The following is a 27,749-nucleotide window of genomic DNA, read 5'->3' as shown; positions in this document are numbered from 1 at the left end:
TCTGTTTACAAACATACATCCTCACCTTTGTGCAGGGAAACACGTGGAATTTGCCTCCAGCTGAGTCACCTTACATTTCAGGAAACTGGGCACAGATACTACACTCAGCTCTGCAGAGTTATTTTCCACTGTTTGTCACTTTACATTGTGTAGGTGATGATAAACCCCCTGGTTTATCCAGCATGATAGATGAGGAAGGTTTTATTCCAATAAAAGAAAACTCCACTTAGTTCCCTCATTACTGAAATGCCCAGAGGAGGCAGCCAAAGGGCTCACAAAGACTGGATGCACAATGTCCCAGCACCACAGTAATTGCAGCCAGCATGCCTAAAAAGCTGTGATAATTTAGGGTTCAGCAAGTGTTGAAAGGAATAAGACTGGAAATTGGGTGGTCCAGATGGCTCCCACATTTATCCAGTTAATTACCAAGATCTAGAATCTCTTGTCCATTTTATGTGTGTATATATATATATATACATCAGTGTGCAGAAATACATATAGACACTATTTACTTCATTAGGATATTTTGGAATTACCGTGTGGCAAATAATAGAAGGATCTTCTCCTAAAATAACATCAGCAAGCTTCCCCACTCCTACACATGAGCTGAAAGGAGTTTTCTCCTCAGTGCATGTTTTCACTGGTAGTACAGCTTGTGTAGTTACTGCTCTTCTGTAACCTCACGTGTGGGAGCAGGAGGAGGCACCAAGCAGCTCCTGAGAGTGGTAGCTGTTCCATGTTTCTGTTGTGGGGGTGCTGGAGGGATCCCACAGAATATAAACTTAGTCACCCATCTCACTGGAGGACAGAGTTCAAAGTTAGTCCTATGATTGCTTAAATCTCACTTATTCTGAATTTATGCTGGTATAAATGTGTGCCTTTGCAATACTTCAAAACTTCTAAAACACTTTAACCCTGTATAAATCTTTAACTGTTGTTTACATTTTTAAAACCCTTAAAATATCTTGAAGTGTCCTTTAAACTATATTTCAATATGGGAGTAATATTTTCCTGTGTCTGATAGAATTTTTTCCCTCTGTGATAGTGTTTTTTGCACCCTTTGCATTGCCTGCCTGCAGTGATGGTACATCTACTACAATTCCCTGTGTAGCCTGCTGATCCTTGTTTTTCCCAAGATAAGGCAACCCAAGCCATCTTGTTGGTGAGTGCAGGTAACTAATGTGTGTCTATTGTCTGCTAATATCTGTTACCATTTCCTGCTGGATTGATATTTCATTTTGCCACACTTTAACTGATCTCTGGCAAATGGTTCTCTAATGGAGAAACAGAGAGGCTACTTCTCTACAGGGATATTATCCAGGAAATGTCATATTTTTGTTTCCTCTGGATTCTAACAGGTGTTTTTTCTTATTATTAAATGGAAAGACCTCCCTGTAGTTCAGAATCAAAAAAAATTCTAGACAGAAATGAGGATGGGAAAGGAGTTTCTGTCAGCTGGAGGAGATGGTGTGTATTTCAATCCCCTGACCCAAATGTAAGCCAGAAGCAAACATTTTGCACTTTCATGTGTGTCTGGGGAGGATGTAGGCAGAGAACTGATGGAATCCTCTTTAATTTGCTTGCTGAAGTGAGAATGGTAGAGCTCATTACAGCTTTACAAAAGGAAAATTTTTTTCATGGAAAAGGTTGTCCATCCCTGGCACAGGTTACCCAGGGAAGTGTTGGAGTCACTATCCCTGCAGAAATAGAAAAGACAAGTAGGTATGGTGATTAAGGACATGGTTTGGAAGTTGTGCATATCCTTATTCTTATGTCTGTTTTATTCTTGCCATGAGCACTCCCTGCTGTCTGGGTCACCAGACCAGCTGCTGCATTTCTCCTCTACTTAGCTTTAAGACCTCCACAGTCTCACAATTGTGGTTTTTTTAAAACTCAGCTTCTTTGCAGTCAGCAGTGTCTCATATGCACTGGTTTCTTTAAGATCTTCCCCTTTTGTGACCAAATCTTTTGTCTTCAGTTCACTCTATCCAAACTTTTGTCATTAACATATTTCCCTTTACTCACCCCCCTGACCACGTTCCCCTACTTCTAAAATCTCAACAGTGACTTATTTCCCCTATAAAATTCCAGCCTCCCTCTTTATCAGTTCTAGTTAACTCTGTTGCTGCTCCCACCTCTTGGAAAGGCTTTTCATCTCCAGTGCTGGGAGTGCCTGTGGATGGGAAGCAGGGGATGTTCTTATTAATTTCCTTCTTCAGCTTCCTTCATTGAAAGGATGCTCTGAATCTAAAACATGTGGTAGGTCAAATTACTTGGAGTCACCTCTCCCATTTTTTTTAGGAAATGCCTGGAAATGTTTACAAAGCACTCACCAAAAGCATTCAGAAGGAAGACTGGGCATAATTTCAGTGCTGGCATGTCAGTGTGGGCTCCTGTGTTTCCTGCTTCCCTTGCAGCCCTGGCAGCCTCTGTGGAGTTTGTCAGCCAAGATCACACTTAGTTGCTCACCTTGACGATATTGAGGCTGTCACAGCCAGCTTTTCCACATGCAGATCTTTCTCTTGGGTTTATGTGGCAAGGTAATATTAAAATGGGTCCTACCAGGCCAGAGAAATGCACATACTTCCCAGAGTCTGTCACCACTGAACCAAAAGTAACAAACCCCTGGGAACTCTGGAAGGAGAAGCATTTATCCTTTCTGAGTCAGCCAATCACACAGGGTTCAAGACTGGTGCTCAAACTTCCAGAAATTGTAGAATCATGGAATCACAGAATGGTTTGGGTTGGAGAGGATCTCAAAGCTCATCTCATTCCAAACTCCTGCCATGGGCAGGGACACCTTCCATAGAGACCAGGTTACTCCAGGCCCCAGGAAACATTTAATTCACAGCTTGAAATATTTTTTTTTTTAGTAATGTTTATATTTCAAATCCATGTCATGAAAGCCAGTGGCAAAAGGTTTTATTCATGGAGTGTTGCTGACTCTAATTGCTTGTAAAAAGAGCTGTGTAAACAATGGAATATTTTGTTTGCTAAGAATTCATTAAAAATTACTCAGCTCAAAATAACCAGGACAAGTGCATTAAAAAGAAATCACTCTCTTCAAAAGCATTATTTTAAAGGTGCATTCTTAATTAAGAAGACTTCAAGCTAAAAAATAGAGAGAAGAAAAATGTATTCTTTAAAATTCTGAGATGAAACTTGAATCCTATCAGAGCATTCCTTTTCTTTCCACAAATGAAAATATCTGTTTTGCTCAAGCCTGTATTTTTGTAATTGCCCCGCACAGAAAGAGTAAAAATAAGGCATTAATTTTTCATTTCTTTCTCCCTCTGGTGCTTCCAGAGGCAGGAGTTAAGTGGCCAGCAATGCCTCCCAGCCTGTCAGGAGTGATGCTTTTTTAGGCCAGAGAGAACCTTTGGTCTCCTGCATAGCAAGAGCGTGACAGAATCACTGAGCTATCAAATCAGTTATTCTGCCAACATCTTTCTGGTTCACTGAGGAGTAAATTAATCCCACCTAGGAGTGCTCCAGCAGCAGAGAGAGCACACACACTGCCCTGCTCAGGCAGCAAGGTGCTTGCCAGGACTGTCACTCATGGATAAATAATTCCTTTCCTTTGGGGAACCTTCAAGGATCTGCTTCTCTGAGCGCTGATGCACACATGGTGGGACAGCAGCAGCAAGAGAGCTTCTCCAGGGGGAGGCAACAAGGCCTGGGGCAGGTGCAGCAGCTCCACCATGGATCTCCACAGGCCACCAGAGGCCAGGCAAGCCTGGGACTGGCAGCAGCTTCTGGAGTCAGCACTGCTGGGGAGGTGGTGGTGAGGGAGCAGCTCCAGCAGAAGGCCTTGGGACAGGCTTTAGGCCACCCTCATCACTGGAAAGGAGGGAGTGAGTCTCTGGCACGATGTCACCCGTCCTTCTGCCCTCCAGCAGCTTTATTTATCAAAGTCCAGCAGCTCCAGTGAGAAAATAAGAGAGGTGCAACATGTGGTACAGCAGAGAATTCCACACTGACGTAAATCTGTGCCTCCAGTTCCAGCTGTTGCAGTGAACTGCAAACCCATGGATTTTCTGTGTGATTTCTCCCGGTTGATCCTCTTTTTTTACCCTGTTCTTACGTATTTCCTGGTTTCCACAGACATTTTTGGTCTTTCCATTGCTTTGCTGCAGTGATGCCCCTCTGACTGCTCCAGTGTTGTCCATTGGTTTCCCCAAGTGCTTTTCCCCAGGAAGATGTGCAGCCCTGGGGAGGACCAAGATTTCTCTTGAAGACCATCTGCTCATAAAGTGAGTGTTTATCTAAACCCCAGATTCCTCAGGTGTTCTGAGCATTTCCTGCCAAGGACTCTGCTGTAAGAGGCTGTTGCACTTGTTCACAAAAGAAACATCCATTATTCCTAGCAGCCCTCATAATCAGCAGTACACACAAATGACCTCTTGGAAGCTCTCTTGACTCCTGCAAAACATAAGAAAATGGAAAATCTGTATTATTTCAGAAATAAAATGAAAACCTCACTTCAGCTGTCTAAAGCCATACAAAGCAAAGACCTCACTGAACAGCAAACTCTTAAAATAAATACAATTTCCTTTGCCACAATAAATGTTTCAGTATAAAGTTGAATATATAATTCATTCCACTTATCTGTAGCATTTTGTTAAACTTCAGGAATTTTAAGTGAACGACTTCAGTTTCTTTCAGGCTTGAACTGCTTTCTTGAAAACCTTTTGGAGAGGAAAAATGTGCACTGGGATGGCTTTGAAGCATTTTTTTTTTGGTTCAGTGCTGAGATCTGATGTTCTTCAACAGCAGATAAATTGTTTCTGTGGCCTTAATGGAACTCTGAAACTCTACCCAGCATTTAGAATTTCTCCTCATGGACCAGCTCCTTGGCTGCCATCCTGCCTGCTTTGGTCTGCTCAGGGGGAATTTGGGGAATGTACCAAATGTTTAAATGGCAGTACAAATTAAGGTTTCCTTCAGCTCAAGAGGGAACTACAATTAAGACATGATTGTTGTAAGGGGAAAAAACCCTCTCAGCTCAAGTGTTTCCAAGCTACTCATCAGTTCCCTAGGGTTTCTCTTGCAGAAATTCATCTAGTCCTGTGATATCAATCTTGTAAACAAATACTTTCTTTACTTACCTCCTGTGATAAAATTCATGCTTGAAATTTCTCTAGGAACTCCTTGGCCCCTTCTTGTCGTTTTTCAGATTGGGAAATGTGAAACAGAAAAAAAAGGATTTTTAAAAGAAAAATCTCAGTTTGGATCACTCATTCTTATAATGACTTTAAAAAACCCAAAAAAACCATCAACAAGAAAGCGAATTGAAATTGAATTTAATATTTTCCTCTGAATACTTTTAAAATTAAATAATAACTGTATGGCACAGCAGTAGCAGATACTTTGTCCAAATGCTTGTTCCCAGAATATACCATGAGGGAAAAAGTGATGTAGTGCCAGGGGAATATGTTTCATTTTCTCATGTCTGTGTCCATCTGGATGAGGAGCCTGGCAGACATCTCCCCCTGAATGCAATCATCAGCCCACCCAGGGGTTCAGCACTGCTGAGGGCGTTCCCTGTGCAGGTGTCATACCCAGGGATGCACGGCTTCTTGTGACTTGTTTGTGTGAGGCATTTGGAAATGCGCTCGCAGCGCGCGTTCCCTTCGGGGAGGTGGGAGCACATCCACTCTTGCCGGTGTGAATGGAAACCTCCTCCAGCCTCTCTGTGCCGGCACTGCTGCACGGAGTGTTTCCCTGCAGAGAACTGCTGGAGTAAACGCTTTGTACTGGCTCGTGAGTTCCAAAGTCCCTTTGCTGCCGCCTTTATGTCACGAATTCAGCGTGTTTGTGCAAGGCACAGCTGCCTCACCTGGAGGGAAACTGCCTTCCTGTGTAGGCTCTGGCATTCCTGTCCTACATTCACGTTCCTGTTGGGAAGGCTTGGCGGGTTTTAACTCTTCATACGAGATCACAGCTCTGGATGCTGATTCTGGAAACTCGAGAGGTTTAATGTAAAGCCCTTTGTGGGTGTGTTTTGTCTGTCTTCTCACTTCAAATGAGGGTGGAGATGCTCCAGGCTGCCTTTTGTAGTGGAGCTCTGCTTGTAACCAGGCTGCTGCTTGTGCTCTGTGCAGGTGTGCATCCAGCTCGTCGCTTGGCTCACCACACTTAGTTGATCAGAAAGGAACAAAAGCAATTCAGGTTTATCAAAAAGGATCAAACGCCCTTCGGGTGGCCTGGCGAGCCCCATTCCATGTTCAAGTGGTCACAGCCCCAAGGCTGCGACAGCTCAAGGAGCATTTGGACAAGGCTCTGAAGCACAGGGTGGGATTTGGGGGGGTCCTGTGCAGGGCCAGGAGTTGGGCCTTTGATAATCCTTGTGGGTCCCTTCCAGCTCAAGATATTGGGTGGTTCTGAGGAAGAGACCGAGACAGCTGTTTGCTGTGACACTTCACACGTGTCCCCTGCCCTTCCCGGCGCTCTGCGAGGGGTGAATGCCGGGCTGAGATGCCGGGGCTGTTCCGTGTCGCGGCGGTGCAGGGGCTGTGTGTGCGGTGCTGGCTGTGCGGGGCTGACTGTGTGGAGCTGTGTGTGTGGAGTTGTGTGTGTGCGGTGCTGACTGTGTGGGGCTGTGTTGATAATCCTTGTGGGTCCCTTCCAGCTCAAGATATTGGGTGGTTCTGAGGAAGAGACCGAGACAGCTGTTTGCTGTGACACTTCACACGTGTCCCCTGCCCTTCCCGGCGCTCTGCGAGGGGTGAATGCCGGGCTGAGATGCCGGGGCTGTTCCGTGTCGCGGCGGTGCAGGGGCTGTGTGTGCGGGGCTGGCTGTGCGGGGCTGACTGTGGAGCTGTGTGTGCGGGGCTGACTGTGGAGCTGACTGCGGAGGTGGGGAGCGTCCCTGCCCCTCCCCGCACGCGCCGGGGGCTCCTGCGCCGTCACGGCCCCTTGCCCGCGAGCGCGCCCGCACGCGCTTCCCGCGCTCGCACCGCCACCGCGCGCCCTCCCTCGCGCTAGGGCGAGGCGTGACGTCACAGGCGGCCACTGAGGAGCGGGGCGGGGGTGGGGGGGGCGCGCGCAGGTGCATCCGCTTCCCTCAGGGCGCCTCCCGCCGCCGTCCCGGGGCAGCGCCCGGGGAAAGGTCGGTGTTCGCGCCCGGGGGGACGGGGCGCAGGTTCTTCCCGTGCTCCGACCGCCCGTGTGAGTCTGCCATGGGTGTCGCGCCGTCCCCGACGGCAGGGAGGCGCGGGCCGGGGTCGCTAGGGGGAGGCACGGCACCGGCGGACGGGCTGAGGCCGGGGAGAGCGGGAGGGGAGGGAGCGCCGCGCCCCCCGCCCCGGTTTTGCTTTCCCTTTTGCCGCTAGCTTTCCCTGGCGGGCGTGAGGGAGCGAGGAGGATACGTATTTATTTATTTATTTATTTACTTATTTATTTAAATATTTGTTTGTTTGCTTCCCTAAAGGGTGAGGGGAGGGGAGAGGGAAGACCGGAGGAGGGCGCGGAGGCAACGCCGTCACCAGAGGAGGCGGTGGCGGGGAAGAGGAGGAGAAGAAGCCGGCGCGGAGCCTCGCCTCACCTCGCCTCGCCTCACAGCCCCTCCGCCGTCCCCGCCTCGCCGTCCACGGCCGCCGGAGTCACCGGCGGCCGCCCGTCCTCATGATGGCCTCGACCACCTGCACACGCTTCACCGACGAGTACCAGCTCTTCGAAGAGCTCGGAAAGTAAGGACAGAACGGGGAGTGAAGGCACCGGGGGCTGCGGGGGTCGGTGCGTGAGCCCTGGGGGAAGCCGCGCCCTCACCGCTGCCGACAGCCCCGGGGAAGCGCCCGGGCTCCAGCCGTACGACCCCGGGGCGGCCAGGGGCTCTGGGCGGGTGGCAGGGAGCTGCCTTCAACCCCCCCGTGCCGCTATTTATTGCTATTTATTATTTATTGTTATTTTTAGCTCTTAGGTTGCCGCGGGGCGGGGGTCTCGGGTCATGAGGGGTGTCGGAGCGCGGCGGGCGCCCCCCAGCGGCGGGGCGGGAGGCGCAGCCCTGAGCGCCATGTTGGGTGTCGCCCCCCCGGTGTCACCGCTGAGGGGGACACGGCCACCGCCGCCCTGTGTCCCCCCGCGGTGTGCCGGCATGGACACAGTGGAAACCCGCCCGCCGTCCACCTCAGCTGGCGGGATTGGTCACACGGCTTCTACCCCGCGGAGTTCACCGTTCAGCTGAATAAAATCAATGCTGACCGTCCCTGACAGAAAACCAGAAAATCCCTTTTTTTTTTTTTTTTAATTCTGCCGACATCACACCCCTCCGTGCTGCCCGTTAGCTGGTAATGGCAGTGGAGTGTTTCAGTTGGACTGACACTTTGCCCGGTTTTGGTTTCCAGAGGGGCGTTCTCCGTCGTGAGGAGGTGCATGAAAATCACCACAGGACAAGAGTACGCTGCCAAAATTATCAACACCAAAAAGCTTTCAGCTAGGGGTGGGTATATTTTAATCTGGTGTTTGTGGTGCCTCCTCCCTGTTTCTTGTGTTCATGTGCTAAGCATTAGGAAATGATAAAAATAGCTGAGTATTTTAACAGATTTTTTAATACTCTTTTAATTTTTATTTCCTGGGTTTGAGTTTTTTCCCTTGATGTCTGATTTTTTTTCTTCTGTGTTAAACATTTCATGGATTGACTGCACAGAAGTCAGAGGTTGCTGTAAATAATTTCAAGAAAATATGTTCAAAAACTAAAGTCTAACATAATGCAGTCTCTTCAGATTTTAATATAAATAATTTGCTTCGGAAGCATTTTGCAAGCTTCTTTTTTTTTTTTTTTTTTTTTTTCTGGGAGGATGGTCAATACTAAGTTTCCATTACAGCTTTTATTTTAAACATTTACAGCTTCACTGGATTCTGTGTTCCCATTGCATTTAAACATGGACATTAGGGCCTGTCTGCCTATGAGTGAATGAGGGAAAATGTACTTTTATCTCGGATTAAACTTTTTTGTGAGAAGCAAATTATGATGAGGAAATAAAAAAACGTGTTTTTTGAGCTGGCTGTTGTGGAGAAAGTCGCCGTGCTGAGGCGGTGAGGAGTGTTAGTGTTTCAAGGCTGCTGCACAGCTTGTTTCTGCCTTGCCTCTGATGTGCCTCTGTTTCCAGCAGCTTGTCAGCAGCCGCGGCCGCGTTGTTATGATACATTGTAGGTAAATATACACACGGTGTGGGCTGTTGTTGTGGAAAGGGAGTCTTAGCGGTGCCGTGTCAATTGCTCGTTAATTCCCAGCTGGAGTGCCTGTGTCCGGGAGTCGGGGATTAGGGATCGACTCTCCCTTATCGCGTTCTGTGTTTTTATGGCAATTTGTAAAGAACACGGCAGTGAGTAAGTAAACATTGCCAGAGCCTAAACGTGCTCGTGGCTCGTCTGCTTCTGGCCCAGGGGAATCACTGCAGGTAAAGGGCAGCCTGAAGTCAGTAAGTTTAAACACGAGGCATTGCATAGGACAGTATGGCAAGTTCTGATAACAAGCTGCTCTCTGATAAAGATCTTTTGATGATTGTTACTGGAGGCTGCTGAAAGTTGTGTGAAAACTTACTTTTCGCTGAATTTAACTCTTTTCACTTTTACTACAAGATTATTTTTTCTTTATTTTTGAAAGGTTAATTAAATTTAATTTTTTTTTTGTACAGTTACAAGCTTGAAGGTAGGTTAAGCAATTTACAATACTTGAGGTAAACATTTTCACGAGTTTGCTTTAAACAGATGTTTTTTTATGATTATTTAGCACACTGAGATCTGTTGAATTTTGATGCTTAAAATAAAACACCACGCTCGGTGTGATTTCACAGATCTGAGTAATTTTCAATGTGAGAAGCCATAACAAGGTCATCATCAGGTTACTGGGAACAGGTGGGGAACATGTGCCAGTAGCCAGGTTACCAATATGCCATGGGTTATGTGTGTGATGGGGTGAATCCTGGAATGCCAGGCTAAATGAGGAAAAACTGTCTTTCTAATTACTCATCCTTCAGATTGCACTGTATTTCAAGCTGCAGTTTTTGTACTTTGTTCATGCAGGACCAAGTTGGTCCTTGATGTGCTCTGTTGAGGAGTGGAAGCGCATTTGGGAGAATTTTGCTCATAAAGTGGAATGAGGTGAATTTGATACAGATTTTTCTGTGGGTTCAACCCATAAGGGAACAGGTTACACTTCAAAGCTGAGCTGTGGAATATCCTTGCAAATCAGAACATGCATAGTGCCTGTCCGTGAATGCAGGGAATGCCTTTCCATCTCCGTTTTCAGACATCCCAAAAATAATTGCAGTTTTTTACTTGCTGGGCTGTTTTTTGTGGAGGTTGGTTTGGGTTTTAGCACTTGGAAATCTACTAAGTAGTTTGTGAAGATAAAGCTTCTTGGAGAAATCTTTAGATTCTTCTGAGGCAATTTTTTAATTGTGGAGAGGTGCACTTGAGTGGCACTTGTGGTGCAAAAAAAACTGAACCTGAAAAAGCCTCAAACTGGGATGGAGTTTAATAAGTGCTGCTTTTCGATCTAAGTTTTGTTCTACTCCATCTGAACTGCTGCATGAGGAGGTAGCAGCTCACTTCTGTGTGTCAGACCTACTGAAATACCCATCCCAGTGTAAATCATTGGGGCAGCTTCCTCTGTGAGCAGAGTTAACAGCAAACGTGTCCTCTTGGCTTGGAAATGTGTTCCATGTCTAGGGCTTGCTTCCCTTCAAGCCTTTTAAGTCAAATGTCAAATTTGGGCCTTTTTGCTTCCCACACTGGATGAGAACAGTTTCAGTGTATGATGTGGAGGAGTCAAGACTTTCAAGACTAAATGAAACTTCCTTAAAGTGGTTTTGAAATTAGAAATTATTTAAGTGGCTTCAGAGCCCAGTCAGAGCAGTAATTATCTTTTCTTCCCCTTTTCATCTCAGCCATAAATGTTATTGGAGAGTTTTCCAAATTCTTACTTTAGCAGTCTTTCTAAATCTGATCTGGTCACCAGCTAATGCCAGTGAAGGTGTGTTCCCATCAGTTTCCCTGCATAATTACAGGGAAATTTCAACCAAATTGCCTTTGTGCAGAGGCATGGGCTTTGGCTGGAATTTGGAGGGGAAAAGGAAGCTGTGTCCCCTGCTCTAGCAGAGGGAGCTGTGTTGCTTTCAAGTTGATGGACAGTTCCTCACATAATTCCAATTCCATGTTTTTCTGATCTTAGTAACAGAAGTAATAAACATTTGCAATTTGAATCTATTTCAGTATAGCAAAAATGCTTTTGCTTGTTACAGTTACATATATTCTCTTTTCCAAGTCTTCTTAAGATGCTCTTCAGAGTTTTGATCCTAGTGTTTTCTAGGTCAGCTGGAGTCTAAACTACTAGAATGTCCACAGCTGGTTTTGTATCAATAGGTTATGCTCTGGCACAAGGTGATTGTGCTGCTGATTGTCACTGAGGAAAGGCATAGAAAGGTGTGTTACCCTGTAGGCACACGGTTTGTGGTAATTGGGAGCGGGGCTGGAGCCTCATCCCCAAAGGGCTACAGCTGTGCCCAGCAGGTGAACAGCATTGAAGGGAAGGAGGCACGGAGTGCCCAGGGACACTGAGCAATCCCCAGGGGAGCAGAGGGCACACGGGTGCAGTGCACGTAAGATGAAGAGTATAAAAGTTTGGGCTGAAGAACAAGAAGGGCAGGTGCCTGCGGCCTTCTGAAGTGGTGTGATGATGCTGTGCATGAGCAGACCCCGAAGCCTGATGAGGTATGGTGTTACTCTGTGTGGGGTGAAGCCTTCTAATGCTGTATGGCGATGCTCTGTGTATCGTGGCCCTCTCGACTGTGCCGTGTGCTGTGGCATATGCTGCGATATTACCCTTCTAAAATTAAGTTCAGGGATGAACAAACGCACAAGAAACCAAGAATGAAGTGAAGAATGTTTGCTGGTTCTGGGTTCTGTATGGTTTCATCTGATGAAGTCTTTGGGATTTCCTTACTATTCAGTAAGGGCTTGGGCTTGTCTGTGTTGTTTTTCTTGTGCAGAAAGTCATGCAGATGAAAGTGAACTTCTGTGAAATGACTTTACTTTTCCCCTGTCTGTTCCAAATACCAAATAACAAGCAGATTTTCTGTTTTGTTTTGCCATTTTCTGTCTTTTTCCTTCTCTTTTGAGAGTCGTCTAGCTTTGATCCAAATTGATTTCATGTAAATAGACCCATTTTCTTAGTAGGTCTAGCCCTCATTTTCTGTTTTCCAAAAAAACATTAAGTAAGAACTTGCTTTTCTGATCATGCTTCAAAAGGTATTCACAGATTTTCACTGGGTGTATGTATTGCTAGTAACTCCTACAGACGGTTTCTGGTGCCTTTGGTGCAATGTGGTAGTGTCTGTCTGTGGGAGGAGGATGTCCCAGTCCCTTTTCTTTTCTGGAGAGCTCGTGTCCAAGCTGGGCCCACCTCTGCCTGCCCTTGGGCTGCTGCAGCAGGACTACCAGCGCTTTCTTTGAGCTACAAGGAGTAATGTGAGAGTCAGCTGGAGGTTATTGCTGCTCCCTCAAAAGCTCTCGTGAGCTTTCAGGGACCAGCCATTCCATTAGCTTCAAGCCTTGGAGGGGTGTTGCTGCTTACTTATCTTCCTTCTTAGCAGGAAGTTTCCCAAATTTTTTCAGTATTTCTGCTGTTCTTTTTTCCTGGGAGCTCGTGCCTGCAGGTGCATGGCACAGCCAGAGGGACTGGAGCAGCGGCGCTCACCTGCAGCCAGCTCCGATGGGTGCGCAGGCTGCAAACCCCACCCTTGGGAGCAGCGTTCTGTGCAGTGTTGAGTAATTGGGCTGTGGGAAGAGTGTTTCAGCGTCTGAAGCTCTCCAAGTAGGGCACCTCGTGATCCCTGAAGTGATTTAAAATACATTAGGGAGATGAATGAAATGGGAAGTGTATGTAAGGTAGTATTTTTCAGCACAGCTTTTAGTGACACGGAGATAAATGTTTTTGATGTGTCACTAGACTAACTTTACTCAGGTAGCTTGTGTCAGTCCTTGCCAGATGTTGCACAGGAAGGCAAGCTCTAATAAGGCTTCCAGTGCTCCATAGGAGGAGAAAATAATTCTTTCTAATCTAGCTCAAGATGTTAATCTCTGAAGTACACGTTTACCTGTGACAGTTTATTACAACACATGTATTTTTAAAGCTAAATTCTGTTCTTACGCACACGTGACGTTACTCCCACACAGACAGGACTGTCCTTCAGGGCATTTGGTTGTCAGTGAGGCAGATTCTGTCTTTGTGAGGACAAGATTGAAGTCTGGGATTTTAGTGGTTTTCTTCCACTTCTTGCTGTGGTCTTGTTTCTCTGGTTAATTACTTGTCATTAAGAGTGTTTTAAAACCATTTTTCTCTGGTATGTAACACGGCTCACCTGCTAACATGCAGTCACCCTTTTTTAGTTTGTGGTCAATGTTTGTGTTCAGTTTAGTCATGGCATTCTTTTCAGTTTGACATCGATTGTAGCACAACACGCTCATTTGAATGTTTATCTGCAAGTATTTGTTTAATTGCAAATTACTGTAATTTAGCAGGCCACTGGTTCTGTTGAAATTGACTCCATTCAGACAATTCGGGGTAATAGGGAGTGAAGAGCATTATCAAAAAAAAAAAACCTCAGAAGGGATTTTTGGTTAGGTGCTCTGTTTTGTGAAGGTTTGGAGCTTTTAATTCTGTTTTGGTTTTGGCATTTATTCTGTTTTGGTGTTAGCGAAGCCCTGAAGAGCTTTCAAATAGCATTGAGAATGAGGACTTTGAAACTCTGTGATGTGTGTTGGTTGGTAGTAATTTATTCTAACAGTTAAACTAGATTTGAAATGAATTGTCCTGGTAGTTCATAGTTAAATTATTCATAACAAATGCTGTGTTGATTTCAATAATGTCACTTCTGGAGTTCTTTGCTAAAGAGTTATTTGCTCTCTCCATTGTGACCAGAATTTCTCTTAGGAAGGCATGAAGAGGAAAAAGGTGTTTGCATCATCTGTCAGCTCAGTTTCAGCAAGCTCATTAGGGGAAGAGAGGAAAATGCATACGGAGGGGGATTATTGGGGACTTACTGGCTACTGCTCTCCAGCCATTTTCTGTCAGAAGTTACACATTGACTGATTCCTGCTCTTGTGCTGTGTGTTCTCTTCCTCAAAGTGAAGACTTCGCTGCATGCTTGAACAGCTCCACTTTGGGAATTGCTTCTGTTGGGAGAGAAGGGAGAACTTAAGATGCAGGGGAGGATACAAACAGAATACCTTTGCTGAGCTTCCACATCCTGATACTAATAAATAGGGATGTGTGCTGTTCCTCCTGGTCTGAGAGAGAACGTTTTGCTATGTTCAAATGGTACTTGGGAATGAAAGGTTTGGGTCACATACAAAAATAAGGAGACTAACACAATGGTCAACACTTTGCATTTATTGTAGATTGGTTCTGTTTGTTTGCATGTAATACTATACATAGAAAACATTGGGTTTTTTTGGGAAACCACAGGCCAGCTCAGGTGTTTGTGACTTGGCTCTGACCTCATTGACAGCCAAGTAGAAATACACTTGTTCCTGGAAGGACTGAGAATTAGGCACAGACCAACCCCTCAGAAACCCAGTTTCAAAATCTAACTAAAAAGTGGAATTGAAATGTGGAAATCCTGCCATATGTAGGCATGTGTTGATCCAAATGCTAAACATTAATTCACCTTCTCAGGTTGTGATTGGGGTATGTGAAGCCATCTCTGCTATGTTTATTCACACTTCTCTTGATTTCACAGTCTGGTATGGGGTTTGAATTTTTTTTTTTTTTTTTAATGTAATTGAAAAATGTCTGCTCTAGGAGCCTGGAATAAAAGTCAGTGAAATGTTTTGATTTGCAAATGCCTTTACTGCCAAAATAGTGTTTTTCATGTGTCTGTCCTTCATTTGACCTCCTGAGAAATTAGGCCAGGGTGTTTGATATGTCCAGCTTCCTCTTTCGTGCACATATATTGCACATTTGTCAAATGCTTTGTGAGGATGTTGTGGGGGGTTTGGGAGATTATGTGAGAAACATAACTACCTCTGTGCTTTGGAAAAGGTTACTAGAAAACAAAACCTTAACAGTGGCAGTTCTTCTGTTTGATTCCTTATTAAAAATAGTTGTGCTTTGAATTTGAAGAAACATCTGCTCTGTTGTGGGGAGGCGCAGGAGTCCAATCTGTCTGTTTATTCCTTGGATGTATTGAGCTTGTGTACATCTTGCAGCCCATGTTTGTGCAAACTCCTCATCCATTTAATCCTTGTGTTATAGGAAATGTCCTGTGCATGGCATCAGGGAGGGTGGAGAATTTGTGTGACGTGGGGCTGGTGTGTTCTTTCAGGGAGACAGTTGTGCTGTTACCCAGTGTCATTTTCTGGGTTGTTGTCAGCTCGTTCTGAAATTCATTTGAGTTGTTTGGATCAGAGAACTCACTTTTAGGCTTTGCAGCCCTGATAACTTCTGTGGCACCTCATCAGAAGCTGCTGGGTATATTCTGCTGTACTGAGGGGTTACTGAATTCCTCTTGAATCTGTCCTTCTGGATGCCACTGGACAGAAGCAGGAGCTGTCAGAAAAGCCAGGGAGTGGCAACTTTTGCAAATTTGCATAGGTGTCTTACCCCTGATGGAGCTTCTTTTCTGATCTGGGGCTTCTTCAGTGGGAATTGAGAAGTGTAAATGGTGCTACAGCATTATATTTGTTTTTTCTAATCAGGTTTTTCAGTCTAGAAAATTATAGATAATGTGCTGAGCAAACTATTGCAGAGATGTTTGTGCAGTTATTGGTTTAAATGGGTTGTATTTGGTAGAAAGGAACTTGGCCTATGTGGTGGTTTGAGGGAGCTTCTGTTGCATGAATTCCTGACCTTTTGTCAATACTTTGTAAGTATTGCACAGCAAAATTTGAGAGTAAAATGTGCAGGCTTAATTAAAAAAAAAAAAAGCAAACTAACACAAACCTCTTGAAAGTATCAAGGTAGATTTTAATAATTAGAAATGTGATGCTGTGGATATTTCCTGGTTGAGATGAAGCATTTTGTCTTGTGATGAGAGGCTTTAATTTTTTTTTTTACCAGTAACCAAGAATTTATCACTGCTAAATGTATAAAGTTAAAATCCTGGTGATGCTTTCCAAGACAGCTGGCATCCATAAAACCAGAATTCGTTTAGGTTTGGCAGTCACTTTCAACTTGAATGTAGAGTATGCTTGTCTATGTTCACAGCTGGCTGTGGGCTTTCTCTTGCTCATTTACAGCCAATTCAGTCATTTTGGGCTGTTGGTTGGACAGTCTCTCCCGCTGTCCTGCATGTGCTCTCCAGGGAGTTGGTTTTTTTACTGTGCAGCAGTTTTGACTCTGCCATTGGCACTGCTGTGGAAAGCAGGGCTGTGGTCACCTTCCACTGGATGGAGAGCTTGACTGAAACTCATCTTTAGCCAGAGGTTATGATGTGCACAATTACAAACTTCAGAATCTATATCATAATAATAATAATTTCTATAAAGGTACGAACTGAGCCTTTGCTGGCTTGAGCGAGCAGCTGCAGTATTTTGGACAGATGTGTGTTGAGGAATGTGCGGAGCTAGGGCCATTAGCTGTGGGTTGTGTGTGTGGTCTGCAGGCAGGTTTAGCCCTGCTGAACAACCCGTGAGCCCCATGGCCTGCAGCTGGCAGTGCCCTCACCCAGGGAAGGGTAGTTAATTTGCCCAGCACTCCCGGCACTCCTGGCTCACGTTGGCACAGAGCAGGTGGCACACACGCTCGGGGCCCTGCGCTCCAGCAGCGCTGCACCCCGCCCGGCTGGGAGCGCTAACAAGCCCCGATGCCAGTGCAAAGGGTAGCACACCTCTGCGGTCAGGTTTGGTCATCTCAGCACGTGAGGGGGAGAGAAAAGCAAACTTGGAGCCTCGAAGCTGATATTTGTGGGCAGCGATTTACTGCCTGTGTTTTCAGAACTTTGTTCCTGATATAATTGTAGTTGGGAACTGCTTACTTGTAAGTTTTCCGCAATGTGAATGCAAGTGTTGCAGCAATAGTCACGTTGCATATTCATGTAGCTGCACAAACAGATGGGGTTCCTACATAAAATCCATATTTGACAATCTGATGGGATTTGCCAAGGCTTAGCTTTCGTTTAAATTATAACCTCTTGGAGAGAGAGGTTTGTGATTTAGTGAGTCAGGAGAGGCCTTCAGGTTATTTGTGTTGCATAGCAGTTTTCAAGCTGCTGCTTAGGTGTGATTCTGGTTTGGGAAACTTCTTGTAGGAATGGTTTTAATGGGCTACTGCTCATTACAATAAGTACTTGCCAAATTCAGAGGTTTCTCTTGAAACCTTAGTCATTTGGGTGATGTTACTCATATCCTGCAGCAAGTGAAGAGCTATATGCAGTTATGGTATAACATGGACAGGCTGCTGCTGCTGTGGTGCTGCCTTGCTGCTTTGTTCAGTAGGGCAGATGACCTTTGGTTTCCCTCAGGGCAGCTCCAGGTGATGCTGAACTTTAGTTATTAAAACATGCTTGGAGACCTGCTTTACACCTTTTTTATAGGAAGATGTTACTAACATTATGTCTCCAAGATGCAAGTAAGGATCAGTGCAGAAATCTTCAAGAACTACATTTTCCCATTATTTATTGAATGCTGTAGTTATAAAAATAAAAAGCTTGTCTTGGTGCTTTTTATACTGAGTCTGCTGCTTCTAAAATAAATCCCCCTTGGGTGTAAGGTAGCTTCCTTCTCCTTGCATTGCAAAGCATGGACAGCTAGGAATTTGTGATCAGGGTTGCACTAATAAATGCTCACGGGACTAAACGCCTTGCTGGTCATGGCACAGAACCACTCCTTTTTCAGGAATTTTTAGTATCACTGCTCCAAAGGGGGAAGGGGAAAAACCAGGTTTCTGTAGCATTTTTGTATCTTTTCATGGTGCTTTCAAGATATTCATCATTGATACTTAGTAAACTTTTGTACGTTGGAAACCTTTTGAGGTTCTCCCTCTTTCAGTCAGAGCCTCCTGGTAGTCGCTGTGGGGGAAGTGTAAAAGCTGTAGGGAGGTGTGTACTGGTGCTGGGTGGAAGAACTCCCAAAGCCCAGTGACATTTCTTTTTATACCTGTAGCACTCCATGGTCTTTCATGGCCATTGCATTTGTGGGGGGAAGGAAGAGGAAAAAAGGCCACTGGTTCAGTGCTGTGTGTGTGCATGTGCACATGTGGGATGCAGAAGGAGATCTGGCAGAGCCTGTGTGTGCCCAGCCAGCTTGTTTGCTGTGGGAAAGTGATTAATGCTAAATGATCTATTAACTTGGAGTTACTTTACTTGTAATGAGGGCAGGAATTAGTGTCTTTGAGTTTTATTTATTTGTGTTAAACATGATTTGCCTCTCTAAATGAAGTAATAAATTGCTTTCATTGCCATGTTAATCAAAACATGTAATGAGATTAGTTTTCCCAGATCAGAAGTTGCTTATGTGTGGTCCACCTCTTCTGCTTGGAGCTGTGTTTGGTGTTACAGATGATTTGGGGACCACACTGGTGACACAGCTCATTGTGGGATGCTCAGTATCTGGGAGATGCTTTGAGGAAACCCAAAGGAAGAGGACAAGGACTCACAAATTATGTGTATTTCAAGTCTTTAATAGGTGCAGATTTTTTTTAAAGTTTCAATGTAATGGAATTTAATGCATTTTTCAAAATAGTTATAATTTGGTCATAGTCTGTTCTTGTAGCTGTGTAAATCTCACAGCTGTTACATCCCAACATTTAGACTCCAGAAAGTGCTAAATATTTTGAAAAAAATGGGGGGTTTTGTCCTTTAAATAGTGTTGATTCACCTCCATCACCTGTAAATAGGGTTGACTCCTCTGTTGCAAACTGTGTTCATGCTTAGATTGTTTTCAGGGATAAGGATTGGTCCTCTACCAAAACTCAAAGGAAAGTCAAGTTCAGAGTCATGTTTTGCTTGTCAGTGGTCTGCTCTGTGTTATGTGAAACAGGAAAACCAGGTCTAGTGAAATGGAACCTTTCCTTTTCCAAATCACCTCTAGCTGCTGTTGGACTACTGCAGGGTAAGAGAACATTTGAGCATTTAGCACCTGGAGCTGACCTTCAGTGAAAATTAGGAAATGAAATTCAAGTGTATCCAAGGTAAAGTTGAGTCCTTCAGCAGAATAAATAATGTGATTCAGTAATCAAGCTCTATCTTAAAATTAACTGGGGAGGTGAATGGGTTGGTTATTTTTGCTGTATTGAAGACAGATTTTAGTGCTGCCCTCTTTTACTTCAAAGACTTTTCTGATTTACAGCCCAAATTTAGTCATGGACAGCATTTGTTGTCTGTGCCTGGGCTGTCCTTCAGAGAAGGCTTCATCTTTCATCAGTGTGTTTATCAAGGACAAGCTTATTCTCAGTATTTTATGTAACACCCATCTTCCCTTAGCTTCCTCCTGTATGACAGACTTGCCATTATTATGGCCATTCTTCTTATGCATCCTGCAAGCTAATTTACATATTTATATGTTAATATTTGGAGCGGGGAATTTGAACTGACCAGGAAAAGAAACCACTACGGGAGATCGTCGGTGTATCTTTAGTATCACTGGTGTCTTTATGGGAGGGTGTGGCCTGCTGAATTCCAGTGTTTATTTACAGATTGATTTGGCTGGTTCTGAGGCTGATACTGAAGGAACTCATTTAGTAATTTCACTTCAGCTTTGCCGTTCATCACTAGGTTTCCTGTCACCTCTTTTACCAGTTGTCGACCAGTTTCAAAGCTAGTGTGGTAATCTCCATTTTTACTCATTCCCAGTTGCCTCATTTTCTTTATTTCTGCATCCTAAACATTGGAGCCTTGCAGGAGGCTTTGATCCCTGTCTGGAAAAATTCCCCGGAGTGCTGTTTTAGAGGACTCGCTGTACCCAAGCAGTAACTGATATGCAAAGATGTAGGTAGCTGCAGGGTTTTTTGTGGAGTTTCTCAGATGATGCATATTGAGACCTAAGTCCAAACCCATTTCTTTCCATCACACCAATGCTGTGCAGTTCTTGACACAGTAGCTTTCTATAGCCTGCTGCTACTGTCGCCTCTGTGCAAGGTCGAGTGGAAACTGCTGTGAAAATAGCTCCATGAAACAAAGCTAAATTAGGAATAGTTTCTGTTGAGTGTTGACTTGTCCCTGCAACCACAGATGCTCATCTAGTCAACAAAGTGGCTAAAGAAACAGAAAATGGTACAAGTGCACTATGAGCAGCCTAGTTCATTGTTTAAAGTCCTATTGATTCACACACTAAATAAACTGAAACACTTTCAAAATGTTAATTGTTGTTGACTGGTTCAGTCAATAAGATACAGTGTGGAAAAATGCCTAACCAGCTCAATGGAGATTTTGAGGGTTTTCCCCACTGCTTTGCATTGTGGCTTTTTTTTTTTTTTTTTCCTTCTTAGAGATCCTTTTCCTTCGTGTTTCTCAGGCTGCAGCTTATAGGCAGCTAATGTTCCATAAAGCTGTGATAGTGGACAGCAGAAACTTCCTGAGCAGGGAAAATGCACAAGCTCCCAGTGCCCTGAGCTGTGGTTTGTACATTTTGTGAGGAAACAGTGGCAGGTACCAGTGGGAGGGGTTCTGTGAGAGGACTCCGATGCTGCCTGGTCCAGGTTTAAAGGCTTGAACATAGGGAATGTGCTTTGGGTCTTTTTCAACAAAAAAAACCCATTCTAATGATATCAAGTCTACAATCTAACCTTGAAAATGAGGTGATTTTGCACGAGCCAGCAGTGGTTGGGTATTGAGCAATAACATAAATGTGACAAGTAACGCTGAGCTACGCATGTATGAGTACTCATGAGGTCAGCATCTGGGTTTGCATCTGTCAGGTTTCTTTCCTACACAAAGAATAGACATTTTTATTAAAAATTACATAAAATAGGTTTTGAATTAATTTTTTTTTATTAATAGTAAACACAAAAGTTCCCCATAAAGGCACTCATTTTGCTTGTTTGGCATAAACTTTTTTTTCAAGATTGAGTCGTGTTTTTATAAATATGGAAGATATGTATTTAAATTAGAGGAGTATTAAGTTGCTTACTCTGTTAAATATTTAGGTTGATTGACTGGTTTAAACTTTTTAAAGGGCAAGCGTGTCCCTTGATGTTGGTTTTACTGAATCTTAATAGAGAGTAATGAAAAACTGATGCTACAGAGATTATAAACCAGAACAACAAAAACTCCCATTATTTTTAGTAAAGTGTTTTGGTTGAGATTCTCCCTGTGCCCTGTCTGACTTGGATCATCCTCAGGCCAGAAGGAAAGATCTCCACAAGGAGAGCAGTGTTCCCTTGTAGGACATGTTACAAGGGTTAGTTTTACAGAAAGGGGGGAAAAAAAAGATGACAGCTTATTTGCAGTATTGAAATCCAAGCTGGAGGTGTGAAACACATCTGTGCTAACTCAGAATTAGCACTGCCTCAGTCAGTAAATAGCAGATTTCTGCAGTCATACCAAGGTAATACTTATATTGTCAGACTTAAACAGCAAACGTCAGTGGAACCAGATGGGTATACTTGACATCTCTTTAGTATTCATCAGACCATGCAAGTTCCAGATAAAAAATGAGATTATGGGGGTGAGAACAGAACCATATACCTAATGCTGCAATGGCATTCCTCTCAAATCTTAGTGATGTGACAAATCTCAGATACCTGAGGTTCACCCGCCTGCATCTGCATTTCATAGCACAGAGTTAGTGAATCATCTCAAAGGTGATTGGGAAAGTGTTTTTAAAATTTCCCCTAAATTATGTTATGTAAATTCAGTGTCAGAGTGACATATACAACACTTACCTGAATTACCTGTAGTGGCTCCAAAATAAGAGGTCAAAACCCAAATGATTTTCTTACTAAGCAGAGATTACCAGCTCTGTTGGCAATGTTACTACTAATGTTAGCCAGAATTTTTTTAATGATACCATGATATGTAGTTATATCAAATTATCACTGTGAGTTTTGGGTACTCACAGACTAAATCTGCTTCTGGACTCAGATGCACAGAGACAGGAGTTTGCATTTGATGTTTGTTTTTGAAGGATTTCCCTGCCCTTCCGTCTTTCTAAAAAATTCATTTTTTCTTTGCCCAGCAAAGGGGGTGTGAAGGAGCCATCCAAAAGCTGTGCATATAGACTTGGTCTGAGAGCCTGTGTAGAGGATGTTTAAGCTCATGTCCTTTATTTTGCAGCACTGAGGAAATGCCACTTGCCATCCAAAAGCTGTGCATATAGACTTGGTCTGAGAGCCTCTGTAGAGGATGTTTAAGCTCATGTGCTTTATTTTCAGCACTGAGGAAATGCCACTCGTGGGCAATGATTTTGTTCCACTGCTGTCACCTGATCCTGTTTAGTCTGGTACCTGTATCCTTAGCAACTTCAGGTGGGATAACAGAGGGATGTGATCATGTCCATGTCTGTGCCATTCGTGTGTCCTTCTCATGTACACTTTCTCCACCAATTTTGTTAAGGTGTTAAAGAACTCCTGCTTTGAGAACTGTTGTTCTCAGTCTGGTGCTTGAGAAGGTTTATAAAATGGCATCTGAGTGGCTTGTGCAGGTTTGTTGGGTTGGTTTTGTTTTGGTGGGTTTTGCCTGTTTCTCTTTTGCAATTGCTACATGCTGTCTCTGAGATGGGGTCTCCCTGACCTCATTACAAAGTAATCTGTTTTAAACTGTCTCTTTCATGTTGTCCCTTTTGCTTGAAATGTGCTTGTTTTTCTTTTCTGTTACGTGAATACTCAGTGTAAAATAAGTTCTTGTAGGTAGTTAAAGTTAGAAAATCCTCTTAAAATGCATACTGCTTTGAATTGCATGTATTCAGGTTTTGGATGTATTCAGGTTTTGGATGTATTCAATGGTGGCATATATTTTGACCAAAGTATTTTAAGCATTTAAGCAATTTTTGAAGGTCACTCATTTTCATGGTAATGTTTACCCACACCTGCCAGAAACCATTCTGCTTCAGTTTTAGTTCAGCTTTCTGAATTTCAGTTATGACCTATGTATGATAATGTAAAAATAGGATGTGGGATGTCAGCTGGCGTCTCTTGATGCAACAGAGGCTCCTTGTCTGAGCATGGACTCCCTGCCAGGTAGAGAAAAGGAGAAAAAGAAGCATTGGCATGGCAGAGAGAGTTTAATGGGTACCAGGAGAGGAGACTTCATGATGATTTTAAAGGATGAAAAACTGGAAGGTCAAAAAACCTGATTATCTTATGGGGAATGTGTGATGGCTTTTTAACCTGGTTTTTGTTGGTAGTTTTGCCTTATCAAGAAATGAAAATATTATCCTGTCCCTCTAGCATAAGAGCTGAAGAGAAAGGGTTTGCTGCTAGGAGAGTATTCAGTAGTAAACTATGAAGGTGTAGCTTGGTCTTGCATGGAGATATCAAGCAGAATAAGACTTTGCAGTACAGTTAACTTCTAATTGCCTATTTACAAGGATACATTTACCTTATGAGTGTGGGAAGATTCTCCATATTTTCATAGGACTTTTTATGAAACAGCTCAATAAAATGCTGTGCCACTGCTGCAGCCTGCTTCTCATTAAATACATTGATATTCTGTGGGGGATTGCTGAGTGACAAGCATCGCAAATGTGCCTGAAGTTTTCCTTAATGACTAAGCTTTATTGCCTAATATAAAAATGAGCGGCTGCGCAGGAGTGAGCAATGTTGTCAAACCTGTCATCAAGTTCCCTGAGTTGGTTTGAGTGCTTGTAATGTTCTTCCTTTAATTGACTTGGAAATTGGCAAAGGTTGCTTATAAAAGGGGAAAAGCAATTTTTAAAGAGAGTGGGAAAGTTTAGCTTTATAGTTAACTGTGCAAAGGCCTCAATAATTAGCTGTGGTTATATTGCCTGCTTTCATCAGCTTGGGTTTTTTATTTTGAGTAGGATGAAACAACTTATTGAAGAATCTGAAACCCTTTGACAGTGTTTGTAGGTTGAACCAAAAAAAAAAAAGTGAAAGATCTTTTTTCATTTGTTGGGTGTGCATCTCTTGTCATTACCTGAATGTCACTGGTTTTCATATTGTCAACAAAAGGATAAAAAACCTACCCTTACTGCTAAAGAGGTCTAAAATGAAAGTTTTCAGTGTTTTCAAAAGTGACACGTCATGGTAACAGTTTGGTGATAACAGATTGAAAATGACAAATAATTCAGAAGCTGTAGTTACATCTTCCTCTGCTGCAGAGGTGGTGGTTAAAAACCTGAAGAGTGCGCAGCTTGGTAAGAACTGCTTTTAATGCCCTCATGATCATCCATAGCAAAACCCTGTGAAGCTTTGGGAGCACGGCAAGGTGGGGATCTGAGAAGAATCCACAATGAACTCTGCTTTATCTGATCTTTGTATTTTAAGCCTCAGCCTAATCCTGTGTCTGTCGGAGCCAAAGGTAGGGCAGTAGTTGTGTCCTGTGGTGACAGGTCTCTGCTGCATTTGTCACCAGTGTCAGGACCAGTGCTCGCTACTGCCTTTGTCTTGTGCCCTTGTGTGATCAGAATGGGACCCGATTCCTCCTCTCAACTGTGTTTTTCTGATTCACCATCTCAACAACATTAACTTTAAAGAAAAGCTTGGGAAACTGTTGGATTTGTACAACTGCCATGCCAAGGACAGATGGGGAGGCAGTGCTATTGCAATGGCAGGTGCCTCTTGCACCCTCTGCCAGAGAAATTGCAATAAAAGAGCTTCCTTCAAACCAAGAGTTCCTTCAACTTTGAATTTTGGAATCTTTTTTTTTTAGGAAATAGTGTATTATATTTCCCACTCTTGTATACTTCTGCCATGACTCCCCTTGAAAAACAGGAGCTAAATCAGGAGCCAAAGAGTTGCCCCGGGAAAGTGATAAGAATTTGTGGTGTAGAGGGCTGAACTGAGTTGTCTTTTGTCTTTGGAGAAAGGAGCAAATGGTTGAAATGGTGTCAGTAATTCTGTGTAGGTGTCTGTAATGCTGCAGCCTGTGTTAAATCGAGCATAGGATTCTCAGGGTGATCCCTCGACCAACTTGGCTGAATCCTGGGAGAGTTTAAATTGGTCAGAACATGAGAGTGAGACCTGCACTGTAATTCTGACAGGTGACAGTCTGTAAAATGGCAATTTCCATCCCTCTCAAAAAGCTTGGATGTAGCTGTGAAAATTACCTGTGTGTTTTCTGATGTGGAGAGATGCTACCCAGCAAGTGACCCTGGAAGTAGTGTCAGGGCTTTATCCATGAACACTGGAGCCAATAAGGAAAATTGCAGAGCATGTCAAACATTTGATGTCTGTGCAGCAATGCTGCCACTCAGCCAGGCAGTGTGAAGCCTGATGGAGGAAACTTCAACTGTCCCAAGCCTTTGTGCTGATTCTAGCAAGGGCTGTGGGGAGAATTTTCAAGCAGGTTTCTCTGGCTGCTGGGGTCGTCTTTGTGCGATGAGTGAGAGCAGCGGTACCAGTGGGCTCGGCAGAAAGTCCCGTGGTCAGTACATCACCTGTGTGACAGCTTCAAATAGCACCTGCAGTGTGATTCCATGATTCAGTGGTTGCTGTGGAGGTTTTGCATGGACCTTGTATCCACTTCAATACACATATTTACAAGTCAGTTGGCTTTTCCTTGGAGAGAACTTTTTGTCAGTGTAATCCCTTTTTATCAGGGGTATTCTTTGGTTAAATCTCAGATGTCTGCTTTTTTTAGTGTAAATGCTGCTCTCTTAGGTGGAAATTTAGTATTTTGGTTTGGGTTTTTATTTTTTTTGTTGAGGTCATGTTGGTAGATTGGAAATGAAAGATCTGATTTATTTGATGCATTAATACAATTTAAAATAATTGTCCTGAGTGACAGTTCTCCACAAAAATCTGTTTATCTCCAACCACAAGTTACTATACACATGCTACTTCTCAAACTGTACTGGGGTTTAGATTTTTGATGTGCAACCAGGCTATTTGATTAATGATTCGTGCAGAGCATTCCAGTGGGGAATTGTAATTTTAAAGTAAAGAACCAGGGCTTATTTATTCTCACCTCTAGAACACTCATAAGAGACATCTCCGGTGTCAAATGGGATGGTTGGTACTGGCTTGGGAAGAAGGGTTACTTAAACAAAAAGATACACACTGTCACTCTACCCCTCGCTTCAGTGGTAGTACTTCTGCTGTCAATGAAATCTGATATTGCATAATGTTAAAAATCAAATTGAAGGTGGTGAAACTGTGTCACTTAGGAAGCTTTATATCCTGATTCAACATGATAATTATGTGACTGTGAATAATCCATGGCACTGGATGTACCTTAAGTCTTCTCGTGTTTACATAGTCTTCTAAATGATAATTTCTAAATGATCTTCTAAATGATCCGTTTCTAACTCAGAACAGGCTCAGTGATTGCCTGGTTCTACCCAAACCCCTGTGTGCTGGTAGCACAGGTGATTAGTGTATGCCATGGATTGGGCAGGTAAAGGCACCTGATGCCTTGGCTAATCTGAAATGTGACATTTCATGTATCTCTGTCTGTCTATAGCACAAGGATCAATTATTGGGGTAATTTACACTTGATGGGTGCTGGTTTTGTTTACCATAGAAATCCAGAGGCAGGGAAAGCTAATAATGTGCAATTTATTAGAGGTAGAACTGAACAGCTACTATTTTCTACAGTAGTATTAAATATCTTAGCAGAATGTGGCTCTTAATTGAAAACCCTTGTGAAATGACATTTCTGTCCCTGGATCTTAAAAAAAAAAAAGGCAGTTCTTTCTACCTCCTGCAGTGTGAACTGTGCAAGCTGCCAACTGGTTACTGCCTTGATTCAATCATTTTCCTCTTAAGCTCCTGTCTCACTTTTTGCTTCTTTGGGATTTAGAGGGGGGGATTTCTTTGCAGGTAGCTCTGGGAAATAGTCTGAGAGATTTAAGAGTTGTGTAGTGTTTAATGGAATACCAAGCAAGGTGTGGATGCTTGGCACCTTGCTTGTGCTCTGCCTGCCTCTTACAGCTTCTGCAGCTTCAGGTATAATCACGTTAAGGGCCTTGTCCAGTGATGCAACGAGCAATATTTGCTCTTGCTGCTGAGATGGCACAAACAAGACAGTCCCTATAAGCTTCACTTCTAAGCACTGTTATGTAAAATGCATAAAAAATTTGTAAGGGCTGAGGTCACAATGTCTTGTTTGGGATCAGCATAATTGAGTTTGAGTGACAAGCAGAAGGAAAATGTAGGCTTCTGCTTTCCTTTAAGGTGTTTCAAACCCAACTGGTTTAAGCCTATTTTTATCTTCAGAAAATAATGTGTACTGGTGTCAAACACTGTGTAACCTGCATTGCATATTAGTCTTTATTTTCATATGCCACAATAAAACATTATTTAAGCAGAAAAATTTTTATGCTTGTAGTTGACTGAAAATAGCTGAGAGCAATATTTGACATCTTAAGGCTCATGATGAAATGCTTTGATCATTATTGAGAACTCTGTGGAAAAGCCTGGAGAAATTGATGCTGGAAGTATGAAGTATTTTTTTTACAGGTGGAAGGGTGATGAAAGGTGAAAGCCTTTTTAGGTTTTTACTCTGGTTCAGGTTTGGCATAGTGTATTTAAAATGACTTGGATCCTGTGACCACAAAGCCTCTCCAGTGTTCTTGAAGCAATATCATTTCTGACAGAATTTTTCTTGAGCACTGGGGAATAACCTACAGCCTAACTGCTGCAAAATCCTTGCTGGAGCAAGGAGCTGTGCACCTGCCTGGGATGCTGC

General features: G+C 43.5%; 1 protein-coding gene across 18 annotated transcripts in view; it reads left to right on the top strand.

The window, feature by feature from the left end:
- The first annotated feature begins 6,906 nt into the window (after positions 1-6,906).
- The window catches only part of CAMK2D (calcium/calmodulin dependent protein kinase II delta), a 121,198-nt gene continuing 100,355 nt past the window's right edge, over positions 6,907-27,749 (top strand). For 6 of the 18 annotated variants that reach the window (XM_041459354.1, XM_041459359.1, XM_041459355.1 and 3 more), the window contains exons 1-3: positions 6,907-7,170; positions 7,433-7,691; positions 8,346-8,440. In XM_041459354.1, the coding sequence (XP_041315288.1) occupies positions 7,627-7,691; positions 8,346-8,440 (160 nt within the window). In that variant the 5' untranslated portion in view covers positions 6,907-7,170; positions 7,433-7,626. The remainder of the gene's footprint in view (positions 7,171-7,432; positions 7,692-8,345; positions 8,441-27,749) is intronic. The other 12 variants (XM_041459368.1, XM_041459364.1, XM_041459371.1 and 9 more) reach the window with 4 other exon arrangements.

This window comes from Pyrgilauda ruficollis, unplaced genomic scaffold (assembly GCF_017590135.1).
Source record: "Pyrgilauda ruficollis isolate IOZ18807 unplaced genomic scaffold, ASM1759013v1 scaffold134, whole genome shotgun sequence".
Classification (NCBI taxonomy): Eukaryota; Metazoa; Chordata; class Aves; order Passeriformes; family Passeridae; genus Pyrgilauda; species Pyrgilauda ruficollis.
This window is presented reverse-complemented; position numbering and strand designations above follow the sequence as displayed.